Raw genomic sequence first — 23,394 nt, 5'->3', positions numbered from 1 at the left:
CTCTCTCAGGTGAATATGCTCATTGGAATTGTGGTGTTTAACAAACTCATGTCTCGAGACGGCATCTCAGACAAGTCTAAAAAGCAGCGAGCTGGGTAAGTTGACTTCCTAAACCTTCTGCACCTCACACACAAAAAGCCTTAACAAACACTCCCACAAAACACACTCCACTTTCTCATCCATCCACACAATTCTTTCTGCTGGGAACCGACTACAAATTTTCGGCATTAGAAATACTTTACCCTCTGAAAGGCACACACTCAGGGAGACAACATTTTCATGGCAACTAACTCAAGCTGCTTTCAAGGGTCTCTGAACAGACACCTACTTTTACAGCTGTGCCTCCAGTAAAAAATAACCATAAAATACCATCCAATTTGGCAACAAAATGACAAGACATCTGTTACGTTCTCGTGCTCCGTGAAATCTATCAGCATTTCACTATAGCTTCCACATACATACGGTTTCCATTTAATATTCTCAGTTTTATGTGACATAGATGAATACTGTGGATATGAAAATCAATGGCAGGTGGAAACCTAATTATATACTGGACAGCGGGATTATGTGAATGAAACCTCATGCACTACTGATATCCTAGAAGATTTTCCTGCTGACAAACATGCACACGCATATGCATACATATAAGACATGCGTGCATATGCATCCATTTACAGCATTACTTCTATTAAAGCGGCTGTTTATTATTTTTCCTAATCGTAAGTAAGGAGATTGCCTCAGCTCTCTCAGCCAAATCCATGTTTTCATTTCCATACCTATTGATTCTATTGTTTTCTCTCCCTCATTATATTTCCTCCAATTTCTCTATATCTTGCACGAATTGAAATTGATAATTAGTGTATAGCTGCAAGGGTTAACAGTAGACGTTGGCTCTCCGGGGATTGATTAGCTTTCGTTACCCTTTGATGCAAATGAGATTAAACCGGCTAATGTGTACATACACACCTACACACACACACAAACAGGTGTACCTTCTTTGTTACGGGAAAAGTCCTTGGTCTTAACCGAGTATTAAGCACATTTCCTCTCAGGTTCTCAGAAGTGTATGCATAGAAGAAAACACGCACTCACATGCATATCTAAGCACTCCAACACACAGTAGTTGGTAATGTGGCTAACAGGACAGGCTGTCATTAGTGTAATGTATTTCCTTATGAAGCCGTGGGGATGTGGCTGGCACTAAGGCAATGAGCTGTGATGGGGCGCTAATGTAGCATAGCCCGCGCATGGCCCTATCATTCTCCACTCGCAATATACAGTATATACGCACACAAACACACACACACACACGCTGTTTCTCTCCATCTGAGTAGTCAACTGTAAGTAAACAACCAAAGGAGTCTTTTTGTTCTCTCACACCCCAGTAAAGCTTCATTGTGCACAGACACATGTACAGATGAATAACTCACACACATACCTCCATACCCTGGCCGTAGAATAAGAAGCTTGGTGTATTTCCTGTCTGTGTCACTGTAATCTGTTAATCCACATGAGTCTGCTGTAACAGTGCAATGTCCGTCTCTCACATTCTCTCTAGTTGTTCTGAATCAATCTTTGTATTCTGACTGTTTTTCATTGCTGCTACTTTTTATGATCTGGTTTTAATTTGCCTGTCTTTCTTTTCCCCTCCCTCTCTTTGTTGTGTCCACTTTTTCTCTTAATTTTTTTTTCTTCTCTTTTGGTTCTTTTGCAACTCTGACACCTGCACATTCACCTGTCCCCACTCCTCCCACCCACCCACCCCCACATGGTTTGGTGTATATGTGTGTGTGTGTCTGTTTGTCTGTGTGTACACACGTCCTAAAGTGTCCCAGCGGAGGGGCGTAGCCGACTGCTCCTGAAATGCTCCAAGTGTGGCGTGATCTCGAGCACCGCTCTGTCCAGCTCGACTGCCAGCAGCGCCATGTTAGTCCATCTTCATCTTTCTATCTCCCCATTCCTCTCTCTGTGTCTCTTACTCTCTATCATCCTCTCTCCGTCTTCCTCTCTCTCTCCTCCATCCTTTTAATCTCTGGCTGTCGGTAATGATGCAGGATGACATTCAGACTTGTCTGGATAAAAAGAAAACAAACTAATGAAAGGAAAAACACCTGCACTGCAAGCCGCCGCTATTTAATGACAGCACATTTTGGTCCAGAGCGGATTTTCCTCAGATCATACAGAGCAAACCTGACCTGTGTCGAACTGTATTTGTGAATGGTTTCTAGAGCTTGTTTTAACTTGTTTGTAGTGCAGTATTGCGGAGGCTTAACACATCAGGGCAGCACAATGTCAGCAAGGTGGTCAATAACAACAACAACTGCTGCTGTCGAACACATTACTCTAACTGCCTAAACTTTCAGGCTCTCATTATATTAACTTAACCACCTCAAACAGGTGGTCACAGTGTCACATCATGGAGATAAATAATGGAATGAGGAAAAACTGACAAAGCATTTGACACATACAAGCTCCCAGCGACATTAAATACAGTATATACTGTAGCTGCCTATATTTAAGTTTCTCTCTATAGATCTTTTTTTGTAGAATTTTGCTGCATTATGCTTGAATGTGTCTAGGTGCCATGTCGTGTAAAGGAGCATTCCCCCAGTTTTACATGTCAAAGTCAATTTACTAGTCAGGAAAAGTGTTACACAACCTGTGAAAACAGTTGTATAATGTCTTCCGGAGGAGCTTCGTCAATCTTGAGGAAAATGCTGCTTAATCCAGTGTTTTTGGAACTTTTAGTCCCATATTAGGGACTAAAAGTAAGGATATCTTGGCATCTCAATTCTGTTTCTCACAAATCTCCCAAATTTATGGAAGTGCCAAATGGAATATTATCTAATCAACAAATAGCTAATTTCCTGTTAGCTCTGGTGGATATTAAAATCAGTTTCTGAACTATTTTTCACTTACTTACTACATAATTTCTCCCTATTTTTTTTCTTAAAACTTGAATATAATGAGCAGGTACTTAATTACTGTAGCAACTAACACTTTCTCCATTTCCCTTATGATTAGTACCAAGTTGCATAGGCTTTTCTTGGAAACATCCTAGTAATTTAAAGCTAAATACCAGCTATCTTTTAGGAAATTCCAAGGAAAGTTTCCAGGAAAATAGCCAGAAAATATGGGACCCATGAATTAAAGCTTTTAATATTTTTTCTTTCCTTCATGGTTACAGGTTCACAATATCCAAGCAGTGCAGCAACAAAAGTCCCTGATATACAGTATGCTGCTATAAGATACCATTTAGGATCCAAAACTAAGGAAAAACGCCGCGCAAATTCGTAAAACTTCGGTTGAAAAGACAATGATGACACAGAGGTAGATGTACGGCATATGTAATTACCACACACTTTTTCTACAAGTGCTGTAAAGTACGCTACTGTCTCAATGTAAAATATCTCAAAATCTCCCTACCACCATCTCCGAGTGGGTGTTGACATTTGAGAAGCCAGCACTATGGTGTGACAAGAAAAAGACTATGGATTTTTTTAGTTAGAGGTTTGTCGTCATGGTTTCTTACTCAGCGCAGCCAGTCTCTGAATTAAAGACCTTCCTCCCATTTTTCTGTTTCAAACAATCCTGTGCATATTTAACTCAGCCCTTGTGCAAATCTTTCATTATGGCTTTGTGTTTATTTTGGAAAAGCACTCTGTTTAAAGAAGAAACTCTGGTCTTAGTTTTGCTATTGTAATGGGATGAGATTGCCTGTTTGGACTAACAAGTTTGTATCTGTTTTGTGCTGTCACTAAGGACGCAGGGGGCCATTATTGGCTTTCGTCATAAACTTTGCTGATCTCAGACCTGCCTCTATATTTGCTGAATAAATATAGAGTATTTTTAGATATTGTAATTTATATTCACATTACGGCACTTCTTCTTGCTGCTTGCAGTATACTATTTGGTTGGAAGGTCCTTCAAATAATCTTCTTACAGAAATCCTCTATGTAAAGCCATAATCAAACAGTCTGTGCTGCGTAATTTCTATATTATTTACTGGATTAGCATTTGAGTTGCATTATTATATAGTAAGCCTGGTCTGTTTTTACCTAAGTTCCCGATACAGCTTTAAATACTACTACTAGGGAATTTATTTCCAGAATGACACAACCACCATTTGAAAAATTGTGACAAAGCAATTCAAAGCTTTCCACACATTTCTTTTCTCCCTTATGACTTTCTAGTGCCTTGAAATATAACCACTCATTAAAAACAAAAGGATCATGTACAATGAAGTGCACTTGTAGTCTTAGAGTGTTGTTTTCTCATGTACAATATTGGTTGCTACTGTTACTGTGCTGAACCATATTGTATGGTAAACATCACAGTCCACAACAGCTAGAAACTTTACACATTGACGAGAGGACGACACAGCTTTGCCTTTATTGCTATTTATTCTCTATAGTCCTTATTCTCTATAGACTCCATAGACTTACAGACACAGATCCACACACACTTACTCCTCTGAAGCCCACGCATCAGTACTTGTCAATGGCCCGTCTCTCCCCTCTCTGTTGGGCCTCTGCCTATTGTCTCACCGTACGCCAGCATGACACTTATTGTGCTTAAACCATGTAATTGTGAGTGGCTGTCAGTCTGGTAACTATCTACATGATTACACATCATCTCCCACTTCTCAGTTAGAATATTAAGTCTGAGATCTTAGTGTGCCAATTAGCCTCAGATTGCCCACTACTGAACCTATGACTGATGTGTATGTGTTTAAGAAGTGAAGTTATGTGACCTACCAGACCTGGCCTGTCTGGTTTGAGACTGAACCCCTTGTGTCTTCTCCTTCTCCCCCCGCCCCAACCTTCTCTGTCTCCTCGTCTCTGATAGGGCTTCTCTTTGGAGCTCCTGTGTGGTACTTCCTCTGTTAGCATTAACCTGGATGTCAGCAGTGCTGGCCATAACCGACCGACGCTCCACACTCTTCCAGGTGAGGTGTCTCACAACTCGAGCGGACGCTCACAAACTGTAACTCACACACACCTGTGATCCATGATGAAAGGCTGCTTTAACAATATTATATCGCATGGTATCAGAAAGTTCAGCACACACAATGTCATACAGACTCTCATTGATGATCAGAAATATGATAATGATGCATACTAAATCATTGTCAATATATGGGCTTATGTATAAAAAAATTTGTGTTAGTGTTTTGACATGCATCATAATATAGTGTGTGTATCCTTTCAGTTTGGTCACTTATTTTGTTTACAACTTCAGTCAATGAATCAAAAGTGTAAACTCTGATGTAAAAAGTGTCTTCTGTAAAGTTCAGGTAGTTTTGAATTTGATCACATTTGGACATAAAGACAAAAAGAATAATTCTGAATAATACAATGTTTAAATAGAGAATAGGCCAAAGGAAAAATAGGATAAACATTCATATAGTATTAAACAACCTACTGTATAATTCCCACTGTGTCAAGAACACAGGTAGAAATACAGTCTATGAATGAGAGTTTGAATGACTGTGACGATTTAATGAATAAACATGACTCGGCTGACTCACTTTATTTGCATATCAGTGTTTCTCTAATGATAACTGAGTCATTTCACTTCAGGATTACAGTAATATAGGATATAATAATATAGTTTTCCCCACATTAAAAAAACATTTTAAAAAAGTGAAATTCCTACATTACATTTTCAAATGTATCAAAACATTAAAAAAAGGCAATAAATATCAAAAATGTTGTTAAAGAAAGGTGACGACAGCTCATGGTTGCGGGTTGTCATGGTAACATAACCTGCTATCTGGCACGTGAGCTTTCTAGATGCGTAGAAGTCAGACATAGTGTCTGAAGTCAGAGCAGTGACTGAAAACTGTAAACAGAGCTTAAAGAAGTGCTGATACATTTCAGCCCAAAACAACTGAAATCAAATGTACTAAAATCAAAATACAATGTGTGCCAAATCTGTACAAGTACGGCTTGTCGGGGAGAGGAGACTAGCATGCCTCTTCTGCAGGGAAAAACTGCCACATGTGGCAATGGTGCCAAGTAACTTCAATAAACATCTTGAGATGAAACAGTGCCAGCAAAGATACTGAATGCATGAGGGGAGTAAGAATGCTAAATGAAAAACACAATCATTTCATCAAGTCATGCGTGCATTTTGTTTGTCCTTGGAATCTTTAAATGTAAGCTTCTTTAATTTTGAAGGGAACAAGAGAAATACATTTAACTAATTAACATGCTTATTTTTAGCATGTTAAAAATAAGCACTTTCACTTGACATGTGTAACATACATGTATGAAGTGTGTGTAGGTCGGTGGTGGGTAGGATGTGAAGCAAACATAAAATCACTACAAGGGAATGCCGTTGTTTCAAAAAGGTTGTGAACTTTTGTAATAATGAAACAGTGTGCAATAACTAACAGATGTTTCATGTCTCCTCCAGGTCCTTTTTGCTGTCTTTGACTCTGTCCAAGGTTTTGTCATCATCACGGTCCACTGTGCAATGCGCCGAGAGGTGAGTCCAGCTTCTTCCTTCTGTTAACCAGCTGTGTGAATCCCTGACACGCTGAATTCATACATCTCTAATTCTGCAACGCACGGCGACCTCGGCAACACTCACTCCCTCTGACGGGGATTCATGTTCGCAAATGTCAGGTTAGTTTCCAGGTCAGTTTGAAGGCACGGCAGAACACAAGGGGGATCAGACATGAGAGGGATTAGGACGGTATTCATGTCCCATGTTGCGGCGCTTCTTCTTCATAATGCAGTATGATGGTGCAGTATTGTCCTTCTGATCCAAGACTGCTTTAAGGAGCTTACAAAGATGCTATACGGAATAAGATGATAAGTCCCTAACTAATACCCCCTAGTGTCTATTTACCACAGGCTTTGCTGTGCCCCCAGGGATGTTGAATTTTAAACTCATTATGCACATACTGTACATGTATTCATGCTCTTTAGACATTCATACACACACTCTCACAAGTACACACACTCCTTTTGCCGTTGAGTTACTCACAATTGCGCTAACTACATTAATGGATTTACAATGTCATCAGTTTTCCATAACTTTAAATGTGTCTTCTGTTGCTTATGCATGTACACCAGGCACAGCCTTGCCTATATCCAGGAGATCATTATGATATTGAATGCACTGCATAGTGTAAGTGAATTTTTAAATACTTAGGATGCTTAGCTGCATTTAATCAATATCACAAAAGCGGAAGGGATCAAGGTACAGCAAATCCAGGAATTATTTATTCTAAATGTATGAAAATCCCCTGCAACAGACTAAGCTTAAATCCTTCATAGCTGCAGAACAACAGGAACAGGGGAGTGTCACATTGGAGGGAGGGGGTAGGAGGGGAACAAGCGGGAGAATGAGGAAGCATTACAGTGCAAAACAAGAGAAAGGCCAATACGGAGTGTGATGCTATGTGAAGTAAACTAAAGATACGAAGCATAGCGTGGCGGCGTGTGGAGCTCCTCGGTAGTGCCTGCTGCATGTAAGGTGTAGCGGAGAATGGCACAGGCGGCCTGCTGAGATCAGTCGAGGAGAGGCGAACGAGTGAATACGTGGGATGCCAGAGGTGTTGTGATTAGGAGGCAGCAGGAGAAGGAAGCAAGGGGGAGATGTGAAGGAGAGGTACTGTATATTGTGAGAGGGGCTGAGGGAGAGACTTAATTAAGTGAGGAGGGTGGAAAGGAAGAAAAATTGCATGCAGTGATCTGTGGGGGGAAAAAATGTAATTCAAGAGCAAAGCAGGGGGAGAGGCATGGACCCATAGAGGGGCGCTTCACTTTGAAGTCCGAATGAGCTGCATTGGGTGCCAATACATACACACATTCACACAATAAGAGAACGGGGAACAAATGCCACTGAAGATGTGTATGGACGTGAAGAATGTGAAGAAATGGGCGGAAGGAAGCAATGGAGGCAAAATGCTAGCCCATGCAGTATTAATCAGAAATTGATGCTACTCCAATCCACTCCATTTGTAGCTGCACACACACACACACACACACACATACAGATGATACCACCCAGCGAGAGTGAAGATGCTCTCATTCGCTCTTCCACTGCTTCTTACACGAGCACTCTTGTTTCCACACATGAGATTCTTATGGGATTTGACAGCGGCAACATTGAGAAATGATGTTGCTCCTCAGAAAGTAACTAGGATATCTATAATACAGAGCATGATGGGGGGGGGGGCATGATGCACAGGGATCCATTTGATTTGAGCTGTGTTAAAAGAACCGGTCCTTTGACAGTGGGCTGGTGTGTGTTTGCTTAGATGCCATATGTGGGAGGAGAAAGAAAAACAATATGACACTGGAAAGGCCCAGAGGTTACAACATCTATATACTGTGCTGTTGGTTTTAATTAGGGCCGTGCGCCACTGATCTCGCAAGGCTCAAATAGGACACTTTGAAGTACTGCTGTGTGCTTTCTATACCACTCCACTGATTGTTATATAAGCAACAAGCTAAGCTACATTGTGAAGTATATGGCTTCCATTTTCTTTTCCATTTTCACATACTTTAGTATTCAGTGAACATCTGTCATTGTAGTGATAAAGATGAAGAATATAAAATGTCTGAGGAGTGAGTTCCCCATGCTCCAACATTTACCAAACTAACTTAAGTAAAAGTTCCTCCACTAACTTCTTTCCTTTGCATCACCCTTTCCTCTACCTCATCATTCTTTACCCCCCCCCCCACGTCTTTTCCTATCTATATTCATCCTCCCTCTCCCCCATCCCGTATTCCCCTCCCCTCAGGTGCAGGATGCAGTGCGCTGTCGGATGGGGGGATGTAAAGACGACAGCGAAAACTCACCAGACTCCTGCAAGAATGGACAGGTGCAGATCATGGTGAATAGCATTCCATTTCATCCCACACTGCAATCCATTAGCCTCGGACTAACATTATCCAGGCTGAAGCTTTGCACAAGCTTCAACCGCAACAGAAAGAAGCATGATTGCCCTTACTGAAGTGCTAAAACTCATACCTGCCTCTCTCTTTTTTCCTTAACCATTTTTACCCCAATAGAAATACATTATTGTTTATGCTTAATTCATTTTTGCATTTTACATTTTTCCAAATATGTTTGATTTTATTCCTCACAGAAATGCAATTTCACTCCCAGCCTGAAACTAACTTTCTATACTGCTGTAACAGGGCATAAAAAGTTGGCAACAAATACTATTTTGGAAACAATATCCGGCTAAAATTAGTATCAATGCATTTTTGACATTCTCGTTGCTTGTACTTGTGTGCTGAACTTGCCCTCTGGACTCTATGTATTACCAAAACGTACGCTCTCAGCACTTTTATTTAGTTTTAACCTAAACTTCTTCATCTTTATTTGAAGAGCACAGAGATCCTCTAAGTTTATTGTACCTTCTCCAAATGTGACTAATAGTGTGATAAATCATATAGCTCTGAATTGCCTTGCAATGTCAGTACGGTCACACTGCTACTATTAGAGCATGAGCAGCTTTTATATCGCTGTTCCATTGATTTCTCCTTCAGACCTGTTTGCGGTAACAGTTATGGGTTTCTGAACGCCCCTCTGAGGTTATCAGGATTAAACTTTGGAGCCATCGCTCTGCACAGGAAAAACATTATGACACATTTCCCGTCTTTGTTTTAATAACCCAGAGGAGCATTACAGTCATTATTTAGTTTTCGGTCAAATTTATTGTTATCATACAAACAGCTCGCAGTGTCGGCTGGTTGCTGTGCCAGCTATTGCACTTAATGAAGACAGTTGATAAACCCTCTTGTTTGCCCCAGTTTTTCTAAATGCGAATGAATTTGAGGTAATCTTTTCACAGAAGCACGTGTGCATGGACAACTGTAGTATGAGTACCCTTGAGAACATTAATTGTGATGGATAATTTGGTGAGGCTGCCATCAGTAATATCAGCATCATAATTACAGTTAACACCATCCTCTCAGGTATTCTTGCTATACTCAGAGGAACTGTCATTACATTGTTAAACCCTTGACATCAAAAAGATGCAGAGCTGTAGCAACACCTTCATGTTAAAGAATCAAAGCCATTTTTAAAACAAATTAATTCATCTCTGATTAAATCTCAGTGTTGTCCTCTACAACACTGCTTTTGTGTCCTCATGTAACATTTTAACTTTGTTTTCCATCCATTTCTTTTATACCATCAGAAATGTCCAAATGTGAGCTACTGTGGGCAGCAGTGTGGTTCTCTACGTTACGGCACATCTCCGTGCCTCTCGGGTTGCCACCCGCAGCCGCTCCCGCCGTCGTGCCACCAGGCATGCCAGCATGGCTGTTACCACAGTCTGCCCCGCAGCAACCACACGCCCGGCTTAGACTACCCCCACGCCCTTACCCACGTACATGAGCATAACCCCATCCTGAACAATACCCACAACCACGCTCGTAACCATAACCATCCCCGCAACCACATCGGCAGCCAACCAGTATGTCGCCTGTAGAAAAGACACAGTCATTAGTAATTATGAATAGCCAGGTCCATAGACGGAGAAAGGTGCAATCTGTAAAACTATAATCTGCAACAAACATGAAAAAATACTAAAGGAAGATTTTAACCTTTTTGAGATATACACATACTTGTTTTCTTGCCAAGAGTTAGATGAGATGATGAATACTACTTTCACATCTTTACTCTAAATAGCAACTGATTAACATGTGAAATCTTTCTCTTTAATCTGTACAAAAAAAACAAAGTGTATAAACATCATGTGGCAGTTTTACCATTTCTTGGTGAGGCACAGTGAGTTTTTGGAGTCTTGTCTTCAACTTGGGACTGCCTTAACCGGTTTTTACGCAACCAAGAGATAAGGTGCTAATTAGTGAGGTTAGAGGTGCTGTTGGGCATATTTCGTTACTATTGGACCGAGCTAGGCTATCTGTTTCCACTTTTTCCGCTAGGCTTAGCTATTCCGCTGCTGGTGGTAGCGTCATTGTTAGCATATAGATGTGAGAGTGGTATCAAGCTTCTCATCTAACGCTCAGCAAGGGAGCAAATAAACATGTGAAACAAAATGTCAACCTGTTCATTTAACCAAAAGAGTCATCACTAGAATAAATTTTGTTTTGTTACGATTACATATTGCACCTTTAAATCTAAGTAGGAATAGTTCTCGTAAGGAGAGAATGACTGAGAGAAAGAGAGAGAGGTTTCTTTCATATCCTCATTTGTTCATTTAGTATAGAGACCCATTTATGGTGCTGCGGGTGATTTGCGTACTGAGAGCTTTTCCGCTCCTCTGAGACCTTTACATATTCTCTCCCTCTCTCTTTCAATTTTTCGTTTCCCCCTTTCCTCTTCTCTTTGCCTCTGTGGCGTGCCCAAACTGTCTAAAATCTGTAGTTTATTATCCAAACAAAGGCTTTTGTAAGTGAATCCCGCTGAGGACAGGAGGAGGCTCTGTGGTGAGAGAATGGAGCACCACAACTGCATTACAATGAGCTTCACTTTCGCTAAAGTTTGGGAGAACTTGCGTGGTGGCCATTTTGGAGACAATACTTATTCATTTAATCTACCGCCCTCTGGGTTTCAGATTGTTTCTTTACCCCAGGAGTAGTGCCACCCTTCATTCCTCAAGTGAATTCTAGATCAGAACTAATAAACACAATTTTTTTCACTGTTCCAAAAATACCTAATCTACATAAAATCTGAATACTGGGTGCAGGTTACTCGGTGTTGTGTGGACGTTTGTGTTTAGGTTGGCGGTGTGAATGAATTGTAAAAGCATTTGTATTGTTAAATTATATATTTTTTCCAGTCTAAGAAAAGACTTAGCTAGAAGACAGCAAATTTTTGCTTCACCTGGCACAGCAGATTATAGTCTTGCTGCTCTGCAAATTGCTGTCCCTGTTTCCATTCAGACAATACCAAGGTGACTGATGAGGCATACAGCAGCATTACGTACCTGGCAAAACTCCACAGCGTTCTGCTCGTTTCTCAAAGTCTGTGTTTGGATCTGCTGCTGTGAACTGATACACATCATGAAAAAAGCGGCAGTAGTGTGTGCCAACAGACAATATTTTCTGTATATTCTGTTCTTTTGGTTTAAAAAAGGGCTTTGGGCAAATTCACTATAAAGAACTGAAAACTGATTATTTCTCGTATGACTTAAGCTAACATTTTTTTGTTCTTGTTCATAGAGGGCATTTCTAATTGAGTGATTGGTAAAGTGTCACCATGGCAACAGATCCTCTCCTCTTCTATAGAAACAAATTAGAGCATCAGAGTCATTGGATACAGCATAACTGTTTGAGATCCAATTACTCATCGGGCCTGCTCTGCAATTAATGTAGTGAATGTACTTGTACACACTCATTGTATTTCCTCTCTTCCAACTCTGCCTCGCTCTCGCAGACGGATTTTGAGAAGGATGTGGACTTGGCATGTCAAACGGGTAAGCACTCCCTTCCACCTGATTTCTCTTTCCGTCTCTCCCTTTCCTTTTCTTTTCTTTTTTTTTCTTTAATCTTCCTTTGTCCAACACAGGATTAGCATTGCAGAGACAATGGGGAGCAGTTACACTCTTAGCTGGCTGCTGCTATGCATGTTGATGAATTTACAGGAGATGATGTGCTACATCTCAACACAGTTGTGCACAAATTATTATGCCTTATCAATCACTCTAATTCCGCCCAGTAAGTGTTCAGCAAGCATATGTTTGGATGACACTGTGTTTAATTGTGCATGATAATAACACTCCTCAATGTGTTCAGACCTGTTTCACTCGCTGGTGACAATGGTCTTGTGTGTGTCTGTGTTAAAATGTGTACAAATGTGCCACAATGTAGTTTATGTTGTGCTTTGAAATATTAATACAACGTCACTTTCCCCCTCCACCCTTGCAGAGAGAGGACACCCATGTAAGTTTTGCACCTAACTGACCTACTTAACACTGCCTGATCTTCCCCCAGACTTAAAAAAATCCTATAGACAAATCCAGGCTGTACGTGAAACTACAGAATGAATAAATGATTTCAGTTTGACCACTAAACACAAAACAAATGCCGGATTCGTCTATAGGTAATTCTCTGGGTCTCCACTGTTGGATGCAGATGTGAAGGGATCAGACTGGGGAAATTTCCCAAAACATGCCCAGTTTTTTCACATCACTTTGCACCAACAGGACGGTGAAACAGAGGAAATGCTATGTTCTGTACTCAGCCAGTGTCCTTGATGGTATGCTCAAACTAAGCAGGATCCAGCTTCAGTTTTTGATCAAATGTGTAGCCTGACATTTTGTCACATCAATGCAGTATACATGGAAATGGTCTGTGCTACATGCTTTGGTCTAGAATTGGATTTGGGGGCTACAGAGTAAATATTCTTTCCTCTGATGGTGACAGAATAAGCATGATATCTAGCATGAGCTTTCAGATGGTTTGATGTGTGTTTGATTGTTATGATAGATTGATATTAGTTGTGATCAAACACTGTGTCACATCAGCATGTCATAGATAATTTTGGAGTAGCTTTTCTAGAAATGTAGAGCATCTGTTTTTCTGAACAACATGCATGAAAGCTAACCCAAAGCCCCTGTAAGTAATTTTATGTTCTGCTTTTTTTATGGTATTACAAAATAGATTCAGTCCCTTGCACAGAAATGTACATTGATACACATGTATTAAAGCACAAAAACACAAACAGACCCTAACTGATATTGGAGTAATAAACTGGTGAGCAAGATATGGGACAGAACTTGAGAGCGAGGGAATTTGGCTCCAATTCATTTGAGGCACACAGCATTTTGCACCAAGGCTCTTTCTCCCAGCCAATAAAAATCTTGGCTCACCAGCAAATCTTGAGATGGAGCATGACTTAAGGTCATAGTATCAGAGAAAAAACTCATCTTAGTTACAGTGAACCATATAAACCCAGATTGAGAATTGAAACTTTGCTTTGGAGATGCAATCTGTTTCAGAGCTACATCAAAGCTGCGAAAAAACTTCAAAATCAGTACCTAGTTTACTGTTTGACTTTAATCTTAATGTCTTATGTCTGTGTTTTGCCTACCTCTCTGTCAACTTTCTTCTGTTTGTCACAAATTATATCAATTCCTTTATATTCAATATCCATTCCTCTTCTTCATTTCAAATACTCATTTTGCCCCTTCTCTTACCACACCCATAAATTCCTCACCTCTGCTACTTCTATCCCTTTCACCAACTACCCTAACTCCTGCATCCCTATCCCATGCCTATCCCACACTTTCTCTTGCTGTCTCCATGGCTTCCCTTCTCTCCCCCCAACTCTCTCCAGTCATTTTCAAGGAGGTCAACACCTGTAACCCGGCCACCATCACTGGGACCCTTTCCCGCATCTCCCTGGATGATGAGGACGATCCCAAGCTGGCAGCCCATCAGGAAGGGGGAGTCGGTGTCAACTTCAGCTCCCTCCCTGGAAACATTCCCCCTCCCAATCTCATTGTGCAAGTATGGGACTGGAGTTTAAACTGACTGACTAATTGGATGATCAGTGTAGTGCTCTGCTCAATTACTGTCTAAAAAAAAAAAAAACGTGGATAAGATTAGAGATTATCTTGCTTCCATTGTCACGCTATTTTACATACTTGTTGCACACGTGGCTAAGCAGTTGATTTCTTCTTCTTCACAAAGGTTCCACCCCTAGGAGGCCTCAATGAGCTGAGTGAGACGCCCCTAAAGAAGGAAGTGAATGTGGATCAGCAGAGGCAGCAGGGGCAGCAGCGCAGCGGCGCTCCAATCTACCTGTGCACTGAGAGTGGCCTGGGCTGGGCAAGGCCGCCTGCTTCCTCCAACAATTCCCAGGATGGAAGTGCCGGAAGCGGAGGGAGTGGAGGAGGAGGGAGTGGAAGTGGCGGAGGAGGGGAGGGAGACTACATGGTCTTACCCCGTAGGACGGTTAGTCTCAAACCTCCAGCGCCCTCCTCCCAAGGAGGCCTGGGGCTGGGGGGTGAGGACAAGCCTCTCAACATCGTGGTGGAGGATCCTCCCTTCCCCCCACCTCCCTCTCCCCTGACCCTCCACCCAGCTGAGAGTGAGGCCTACCCAGCAGATTTTGTGCCGTCCAGTGTGGGCGACATGAACATCACCATGAACCTGAACCGGTCCTATGGGACGATCAAAACCATGCCTCACGGGCATGCCCACATGATGGCTCAGGGCGGTCTTGTACACTCCCACGGAGGACACATGCACTCCCATGGGCATTCGCTCCAGCTGAAGCCAGGCCAGAGGCCGTCGGTCCGACAGATTCTGACAGGGGGAACTACAGTGGAGAGAACCAGAACCCTGCCACGCAACCTGGGCAGCACCAATGCCAACACCAGCCTCTCAGCAGGATCCCTGGAGGTGGGTGAGAGGTTGAGGGATAAGGGAAGGAAAGGTTACTAATGGCAGTGGAGCTTCTCCACTATGTCCACCTTTCACCTGAGCTCAAGGGTTAAAGTTATGGAGGTGTTGATGGTGTAGCTATATAGGTGAAGTTACAGTGGTGGATTGATAAAGAGAAGAGAAAGCGAGCAAACAGGAGGAAGTGCTCGGCAAAAAAGATCCAGCTACTTAATGTAGCATTGTATCTATGTTAAACACTCTTAAACACTTTCCAGTATTTTAAATAAAAAATTCACAATAACACTATATGCATTTAATGACACTTAGCATTTATTTTTACCTTTTGAAAAATAAGATGTAATATTCAATTCTAGACTAAAAAACTTTTGTCTCGTATCTATGACTATAAAATGATGTAGGAAGAAGTCAGTTTCTATACATCCATATAATTAGATGAGTGTGGCTTTCAAACAAGTCAAGCGATCAAATACATTAACAGCATGTCTAACACGCTACAATTATAGAACAGTCTGCGATAACAACTGCTATTATTTTCAGCTGAGTAGTATTTATTGCTGCTTACTGAGAAATTGAATGTTGAAATGAATTATTCTCATGACTGGCAGCTCCTTCTTAGTTTGTTGTGTGTGTGTATGCGTGCGTGCGCATGCGCATGTTTGTGCGTGCGCGTGTATGTGCATGCGCGTGTCTGTGTGTGTGTGATACCGCCTCCCGACAGTACAAGGTGGCATAGCAGATGGACTGAGACAGACAGGATCAGAGGAAATACCCCTGGTGAATGTTTTTCAGCCCACCTTCATTTTTACACACACACACACACACACACACACACACACACACACACACACACACACACACACACACACACACACACATTAATGTACAAACACAAGCACACAAAAAACATGTAGACATAAACACACACTTATGCACACACACCCACTTTGGATCTTCCCCCAGTGCCATCTTCCTGACTTACAAGGTTGATTAAAGACATGAAAACGACACTTTCACTGAAAAATACAGATGCTTCATTTAGGGTTCAGGACGTTAAGGACGAGTCATTAAAACTCATAAAAAATCACTGTCAGAAGAGCTACAAGTGAAATCGTGAATAGCAAAAAAAAATTTTAAATCTGCAGAGAAACCTGCGGGATATAATTTACTGCTATAATTTCACCCTGTTTGAATATGCTTGATTTGGAGATGGATATCAGAGCGTGCCTGTCAAGATTGAATCACAGCAGTGTTTTACTCCCCAGTTCAAACATGGTGACGCATTATGGGGGGATCACGCAAATGTACTCACAGTGTTCATTTCACTGTGGATTTTTAGTTAGAGGCTTGTAAATTTGAACTCTAAATGATCTAGTTGAGCATGAAAAAAGGTTCACAGGGCATATTATCCTATCACCGTACGATAGAAACCAATGGAGGAAGTATTGAATATAAGTTAGAATCTCCTTACAACAAACTGTTGGCTGTAGAGACCAGATTATCACACAATGTCCTCTATTTAATACATGTATGCAAACTACTGAAAAACTAGTGTGTATGTGGCTGGGTATTTCTTACTGGACCATCATGGCATCATAACAGCAACTCTCAGGAGCAAGGGATTCCTTAGGAATTTTGAATGAGTGAGTGCTTCATATGTGTCCCCACCAAAACATGCAACATACTGCTCATGTACATGCATGTTGCATGTCTACCATATTACGAAGCAAACTCAATCACGACATTTCTCTGTTTAAGGTAAGGATTTCTCTGTAGGAGGACAGTAATTGCATTGTGTCTTATAAGCAGTGAATTAATTCATAGAGTGAAGAGGACATCTCAGAGAGAAACTTACCTCTCTATCTGTTTACATTCCTCCTTTAGCTTTTAAAGCCTTGGCTGCCATAGCATCAGATCAGCAACTCTGCCCTTTCACAGAATGAATACAGCTTTTACTAACTGTGGAGAGCAGCTCCTCTCCCTGCCAAATGCAAATCTGGAAGACAGTGAGAGCCTGATAGGAAGTCAGAGATGGAATGGAATACAATGCAGTGGCAGGCCAGATGAGTTGGAAATGTCTCCAGCGGTTAAATTGACGGCTTGTGTGCCACTTGCTCTGGCTACGGAGGCACTTAAGAGGAGAGCAGTGGGGTCCAAACAAGATTAGCGGATGAAAAACATTTCTCATATGTTTGCTGCAGCTCTTTAAATTGGAACAATCTCCAACAAATCTCCAACAAATTCTCCAAAAATAGCAATGAGGATGATATATGCTGGAGTTGTAATGATCATATTTGAGACAAGCTGAGATATTATTATTTCATTCTAATTATGGGTTATTCCACTTCACTAATCTCATTACATTGAAATAGACTGAATTTTTTGCTTTTTGCCTTGACATATGCAAGAATATCTGTATCATGTTGGGCAGCCAGTGCATATTAGCCCTCTTGTTACTGACCAATGGCTCTGAGAGATCCACAGAGAGATTGAGATAGACAGGTCTAAGTTCAATAGTGGTCAAGGGGTGGTCATTGATGCTTTCTTCTCTCCCCCTGCCCCCCTCCTCTTCCAGAGGAAAAGAGTACGGTACTCTGAGCTGGACTTCGAGGTAAGATCTCTGACCTCACCCCCTGCCATCAGCCTGTCTCTGCTTACTTGTGCTTCTGCCAGGACTTGAGTAACGCATAGAGGAAAGCATTGCTAAACCCCTCCCTTCGCACCTCTGTCTCCCTTGCATTTAGAACAATGAACTGTTTCAGACCTACCTTACATAGTATGCTGTTTCTCCAACAGTGGCCTTAAACCTGTCCTAAATTATTATCTGTCTTACTGGATAATTTTTTTTTGTCAATTCTTCATAGCATCATGGAAACAAAAACATCACACTGACATGTTCAGTTAAACCAAATTATGCTGTCATGTCATTGTTGGGGTCCTGGTTGAAGAAACAGCGAAGTAGAGTGCTTTTTGTTTCTGAACTAATTTAGTTCTGGGTCGCCATGTATGTGGCCGTAGTTGACTGGCTGGTTATATTTGTTGAGACGACATGGATTGTCAGTGTGAGTATGTCTGTGTTAGAATGACCTGCGTGTTCTGTGAATCTCCAGTCTCTATCGAGTACACTTTTGCAAAAACCTGACTAACATTACTGTACCTCCCTTTGTACTGCTGCTTTTTTGTGTGATTTCTCTTTCATTTTGGCCTTTGTAAAGACTGGACATTCACCTTCCACCATGGAGAAATATACTGCATTTAGAGGGTCTGAGTGATGACAAGCTACTAACAGTGTGAATGGCTGATCATTTTACTTATCTGGCAAATTTACTGGAGAGTCATTGGTGGCCGCTGCATGAACAAGGAGATCGGCTCTCCTGGAACTCAACTCTTTTCTCATCAACTGACTACTAAATTTTGAGAAAGAGGTTGAAATAGCAGAAACACTAAAATAGGGAACTGTACACTTCCATGATTTAATGGAAGGTAAACCAATTTTCAACCATGTTTCTGATTACTTAAAGGGGTACTCCATTGATTTACTATTTAGTAGTAGGGGACTTGCTGGAGACCCATTTCAAAAACAATAGTCAAACTCTGTGCAGCAGAAGCTACAATATCCTGACTTTTAGATCGTAGTATGGGTCCATTAGATCTCTCTAGCCCAAGCCTAGATAACCCTGATGACATCATCAGGGTATTTTAGTGTGATGGGTCATCTGCATTGTGTGTAAAGTTGGTGGAGTGCCCCTTTAACTGAGCATTCTTTCTTATGGAGGTTATATCACCTATCTGAGGTCATGGTTTATTCAAGTTACATTTAATGTTCTTGACAACCTGCAACTATATGACTCAGACAAGGATATACCAAAGACAAAAAGGGAAGCAAAATGCATAGGACAGATAGACAGATAGCAAGGAAATAGTGTCACCTTCTTAGCTGAGCAGAGATGAGAGTGCCCAATCTGAAGTTGCTGGAGCCAGTGCTAAGCACCAGTCCTGGGTGGTAAGTGTGCGGGTGTGAGTCCTGGTATCTTGCCCCTGTTTCACTTTCAGCCATGCAAGCTGCTTTGACGCTTAGCTACTGGGAAGCAGCTCCAGCACTGCCCATTAGCACAGAGAAACAACAGCAGTGGCACTCACAAATGCAGTTTGATTTCAGAAAATTAAAAATCTGGATTTAACTCTCATCTATACAGGCAGTTTTTGTCAAATATCCTTTCACTAGGGCCAGAGTTAAATTCCAGTCCATCTGTTAGACGTTTAATGAGTGAGAAAAAATCACGAGTTAACAGGAGCACCAGCTAGCAGGCACCATTCTGTAACAATGGCATTTGTGTCATTTTCACCAAATTTTCACTTAAAGGACTCCTCTGCAGCACTCCCAGTTGCTGAATTCTTAAAGACTGAGGAAGTGGATGATGAATGAGTATAAGCCAGCAATCGATCGATCTGTCGAAGACCCTCTCTAACCCCTTTCATGGCTGGCACCCACTGCAGTCCCTCAGCCTTTTACCCATTCCCGTTCCCCTGCCTGCCCATACATTGGCCCCCCTTCCTTTTACTTTTTTTTCTATTTGGTTCATTTTTGCTGTCCCCTCCTGTCTTCCCTTCCAGAAAGTGATGCACACTCGCAAAAGACATTCTGAGCTGTACCATGAGCTCAACCACTCGTCCAAGTTCCACACCATAGACAGGTATAGCAGGGACGCAGCCATGTCCACATTCAAGGTAAGACCATTGCCAAAAAGCGGGATCGGAACCCGCTGTATCCATGCACCTTCACTCCCCTTCACACTTTGTCACAATCCTAAAACCCACCCCGTTAACACTAAAGAACTGACACTGGAAAGCAAACACTGCCTTCAGCGCAGATCAAAAAAATTAATATGCTTCACAGAAAGTGATCAGCAATGGCTAAATATTATCATTGCTACAGTGACATTGCATTTACTTTTAAATGCAGCTTTCAGACAATTATAGTCATTAAAATGCTCAGCATAGCTCACAGTCATTTACAAACATGAGGTACTTTTGAAAGCAGTTGTATTCATTACGGTGTCTTTTTTCCAGCTAAATTGCTGCCTTAGAAATGTGAAAACATTGTTTGCTCTAACAAGGCGACTTGAATGTAATGTGAATACTGTATATATTTTCTTTGCCGTTTGATTACTTCACTGTTGTACTTATCATGTCCGTGGAGAATTGAACAATAACTACCTCATAAATACAACTTTATAGGCACATTCCATTTCCCGCTTTATTACTGTAAATCCCTTTTATGTCTGATGCAATTGCCCTCAACTTAATTCATTTTCACTTGTGGTTGTTGCCTTATTAAATACCTGTCAAAAAGGTTGATCACATGAGCTGTTAGCTGAGGGATAATCAATCATAGCCTCCAAATTCTGCAATTTAAGACCTGTGAAACTATTTCTCACTTCACCATAATGTGCTGCTGAAAAAAACACCCACCTATACCCGCAAGTGCTTTGTCTTTGCCTGTCACACTGGTTAATATGTCTGTTTAATGGATTCCTTGTTCATGTACTGTATGTGACTGTTTTTCGTTTGTGTGTGTGTGTCTGTGTGGGTGGTTACAGTAGGTGTGTTTGTGCGTCAGTGGGGTGCTTGGATGGGCACCTGGGCGCATGAGACACAGAAGCATCTTCGAATCATTAATACACCATTAGCAGCAGACGAAAGAGTCCCTGCTTGCTTTACACTGACCTTCAGAGGGCTACTTTCATTAAACTTTAAACACACATGCACACTCGCGCAGTCCCCTCATCTGCAGAGCTTTAGTGCATAGAGCCCTGATGAGTTAGTCAGTCTTGATAGGTGTACTTTCCCCTGGCATTTGCAGCATGCTGGTTCACATCTAATTTACACCGCCAGTAGACGAAGATAAGCCAGCCTGACATCTCTCATATTCCCCGTGCCATGTGGCCACACACATACTGTATATAAACAAAAACACACACACACACAAGCATGCTGCCATATCCCAATGCCAGACAAGCCTTTTCCTTCACTCCTTATTTGTTCAGTGTCTTGATTAGAATTTTTCAGAAGCATTGGCCGACTGTACATTCATTAATGCCAAGCAAATATTTTATGGAAGAGAAGAAAAATGGCAGGCTGCTGGCAAAGGCATGAGCCATATATTAGAAGTCTGTGGTTCTTAACAGTTGTACTGCAGCATGCTAATATGCCTCAGAGGGAGCTCAGGTGTGCTTTGAGATTATGCCCAAATGTAAAAGAAATGAGAGGCCAGCCACAAATAATAGATAGGCTGTATTTAAACTAATTAAGACAAATTGGAACGCATATTTCCTCTGGGTTAGTGACGTCATGTGAGCTATGAAATGAAAGAGCAGCATAGATATGGCTTACTCATCCAAAGCCATTATGTTACAAGTAAGTAGGCAGTTCACTTAACTGTGAATAATTACATGGATAATGCTATCAGTGTCAGGCCTTTGACAGGCCCCAGCTTGAGTTCAGCTCTGCTGTTGTCAACATCTCACTTTGAGAGTCACCCCCAGACACGGACATGCTGACTATACAGTAATTATGGAGATGAGAATAGGGTGTGTCTGTGTGGGTGCATGTCTGAAACTTGCACATTAGAGTGCCTAGGTGTGTGGCTGCATGCCTGTGTGTGTGTTTGTTGGTATCAGTGTGTGTGTGTGTGTGTGTGTGTGTGCGTGTGCGTGTGCGTGCGTGCGTGTGTGTGTGTGTGTGTGCTTTGTGTCCACTTGTTACCTTTTGTTTTTGTGTTTATGCTTTTATGTGTGAGACCAGTGTGTTGTACTGCCTGTGCTTGATGCACATAAACTGTGTTTAGGAGACAATTACTGCACGAGTAATTATATAATTGTTTTCTAATAACTTTAATAACCTCCTTTTTGTGCCATATGACAGGCACTGACAGTGATTTTTCACATATATTACATGAGTGCTGTGATTTAATAGCAAAGGTAATTGAATTTCACTAGGATATCTTTGCATGGATGGCCACCCAAAGTTCTGTGGAAGCTGATACTCACCCTTAACTTCATATGGCCAATTGACTTTGTCAATTAAGGACAGGCACTATTGAGCATCTCACCTTTAAATGATGGAAGAGGTCGGACTGTTCCAGGCATTAATGATGAGTTGTCTACCTCAAGCAATGATACCTCAAAAACTCATTAACTGCCCTGTCTTTTGCAGGCCTTTCTCTCCTGTAAAGTGCCAAAACAGTATTTTAAACCAGAGCCTAAACATCCTGTAACCGCTTTTAACCACCATGGCGGGTGTTCGTCCACCACAGGTCCCCCCTCCCCCTCCACCGAGGCACAACACCGAACCATCGCTAGTGCGCAGAACGTCCCTTGTTTACAAAGAAAGTCAACGTAAGAAATGCTAAACCCCACATAAACCTCGTGCAGTAGAGCCCCTCGAACTCACTCTAAAGCAGGCCAATGAGTGGATGTGCTACATGTCACTGTATGTACCCCATAGTTTGCCACTGTTTGTTCTGCAGCTGTGTTTTCATACAATAATGTAAATTTCACATGTAATCGACTGTTGGTTAAACCCTTCCAGCAAACAGTGATTATGCAATCATGGCTTAACAACTTTAACTAGCCAGAACAGGCCTGTCAAGCTTTAGATATCTCCACATGCTGAAGGAGCATGTGTGTATGCGGATGTAGAAAGAGACTGCATTTACAGTAATGAGTTTGGAGGTTCTTCATCTTTTTTTTCTAGCTTTCCCAAAACCAAATCCACAAGAGCGAAAGTGTAAGAAATTGATTACCTGATGTGTTTATCTGCTCTAATGTAGGCTGCAATTGTTAGCATGTCCAGTTAACTAGTTTACAGTATACAGTGACAGAGCATTACTGTGCCAAGGAGCACATCCATAGTTTGTGGGGTAGAAGTTAGACTTCATGACTACAACACTCACCGTATGGTATTTTGTAGTGTCTGGAAACTGGTCCAGGATGCTATCAGAGTTTAGGCTAAAGATAAGAGTCCTGCTTCTTATTGGATTTGGGAAAGT

At 41.6% G+C, this 23,394-nt stretch overlaps 1 protein-coding gene across 1 annotated transcript in view; it reads left to right on the top strand.

The window, feature by feature from the left end:
* Nucleotides 1–23,394, top strand: part of adgrb2 (adhesion G protein-coupled receptor B2) — a 143,341-nt gene that overhangs the window by 109,662 nt on the left and 10,285 nt on the right. The window contains exons 22-32 of the mRNA XM_040121623.1: nt 10–95; nt 4,849–4,948; nt 6,421–6,492; nt 8,762–8,854; nt 10,169–10,447; nt 12,373–12,412; nt 12,864–12,878; nt 14,275–14,447; nt 14,631–15,344; nt 17,920–17,955; nt 19,959–20,072. Of these exons, the coding sequence (XP_039977557.1) occupies nt 10–95; nt 4,849–4,948; nt 6,421–6,492; nt 8,762–8,854; nt 10,169–10,447; nt 12,373–12,412; nt 12,864–12,878; nt 14,275–14,447; nt 14,631–15,344; nt 17,920–17,955; nt 19,959–20,072 (1,722 nt within the window). The remainder of the gene's footprint in view (nt 1–9; nt 96–4,848; nt 4,949–6,420; nt 6,493–8,761; nt 8,855–10,168; nt 10,448–12,372; nt 12,413–12,863; nt 12,879–14,274; nt 14,448–14,630; nt 15,345–17,919; nt 17,956–19,958; nt 20,073–23,394) is intronic.

The sequence above is a fragment of the Xiphias gladius genome, chromosome 24, assembly GCF_016859285.1.
Source record: "Xiphias gladius isolate SHS-SW01 ecotype Sanya breed wild chromosome 24, ASM1685928v1, whole genome shotgun sequence".
Lineage (NCBI taxonomy): Eukaryota > Metazoa > Chordata > Actinopteri > Istiophoriformes > Xiphiidae > Xiphias > Xiphias gladius.
This window is presented reverse-complemented; position numbering and strand designations above follow the sequence as displayed.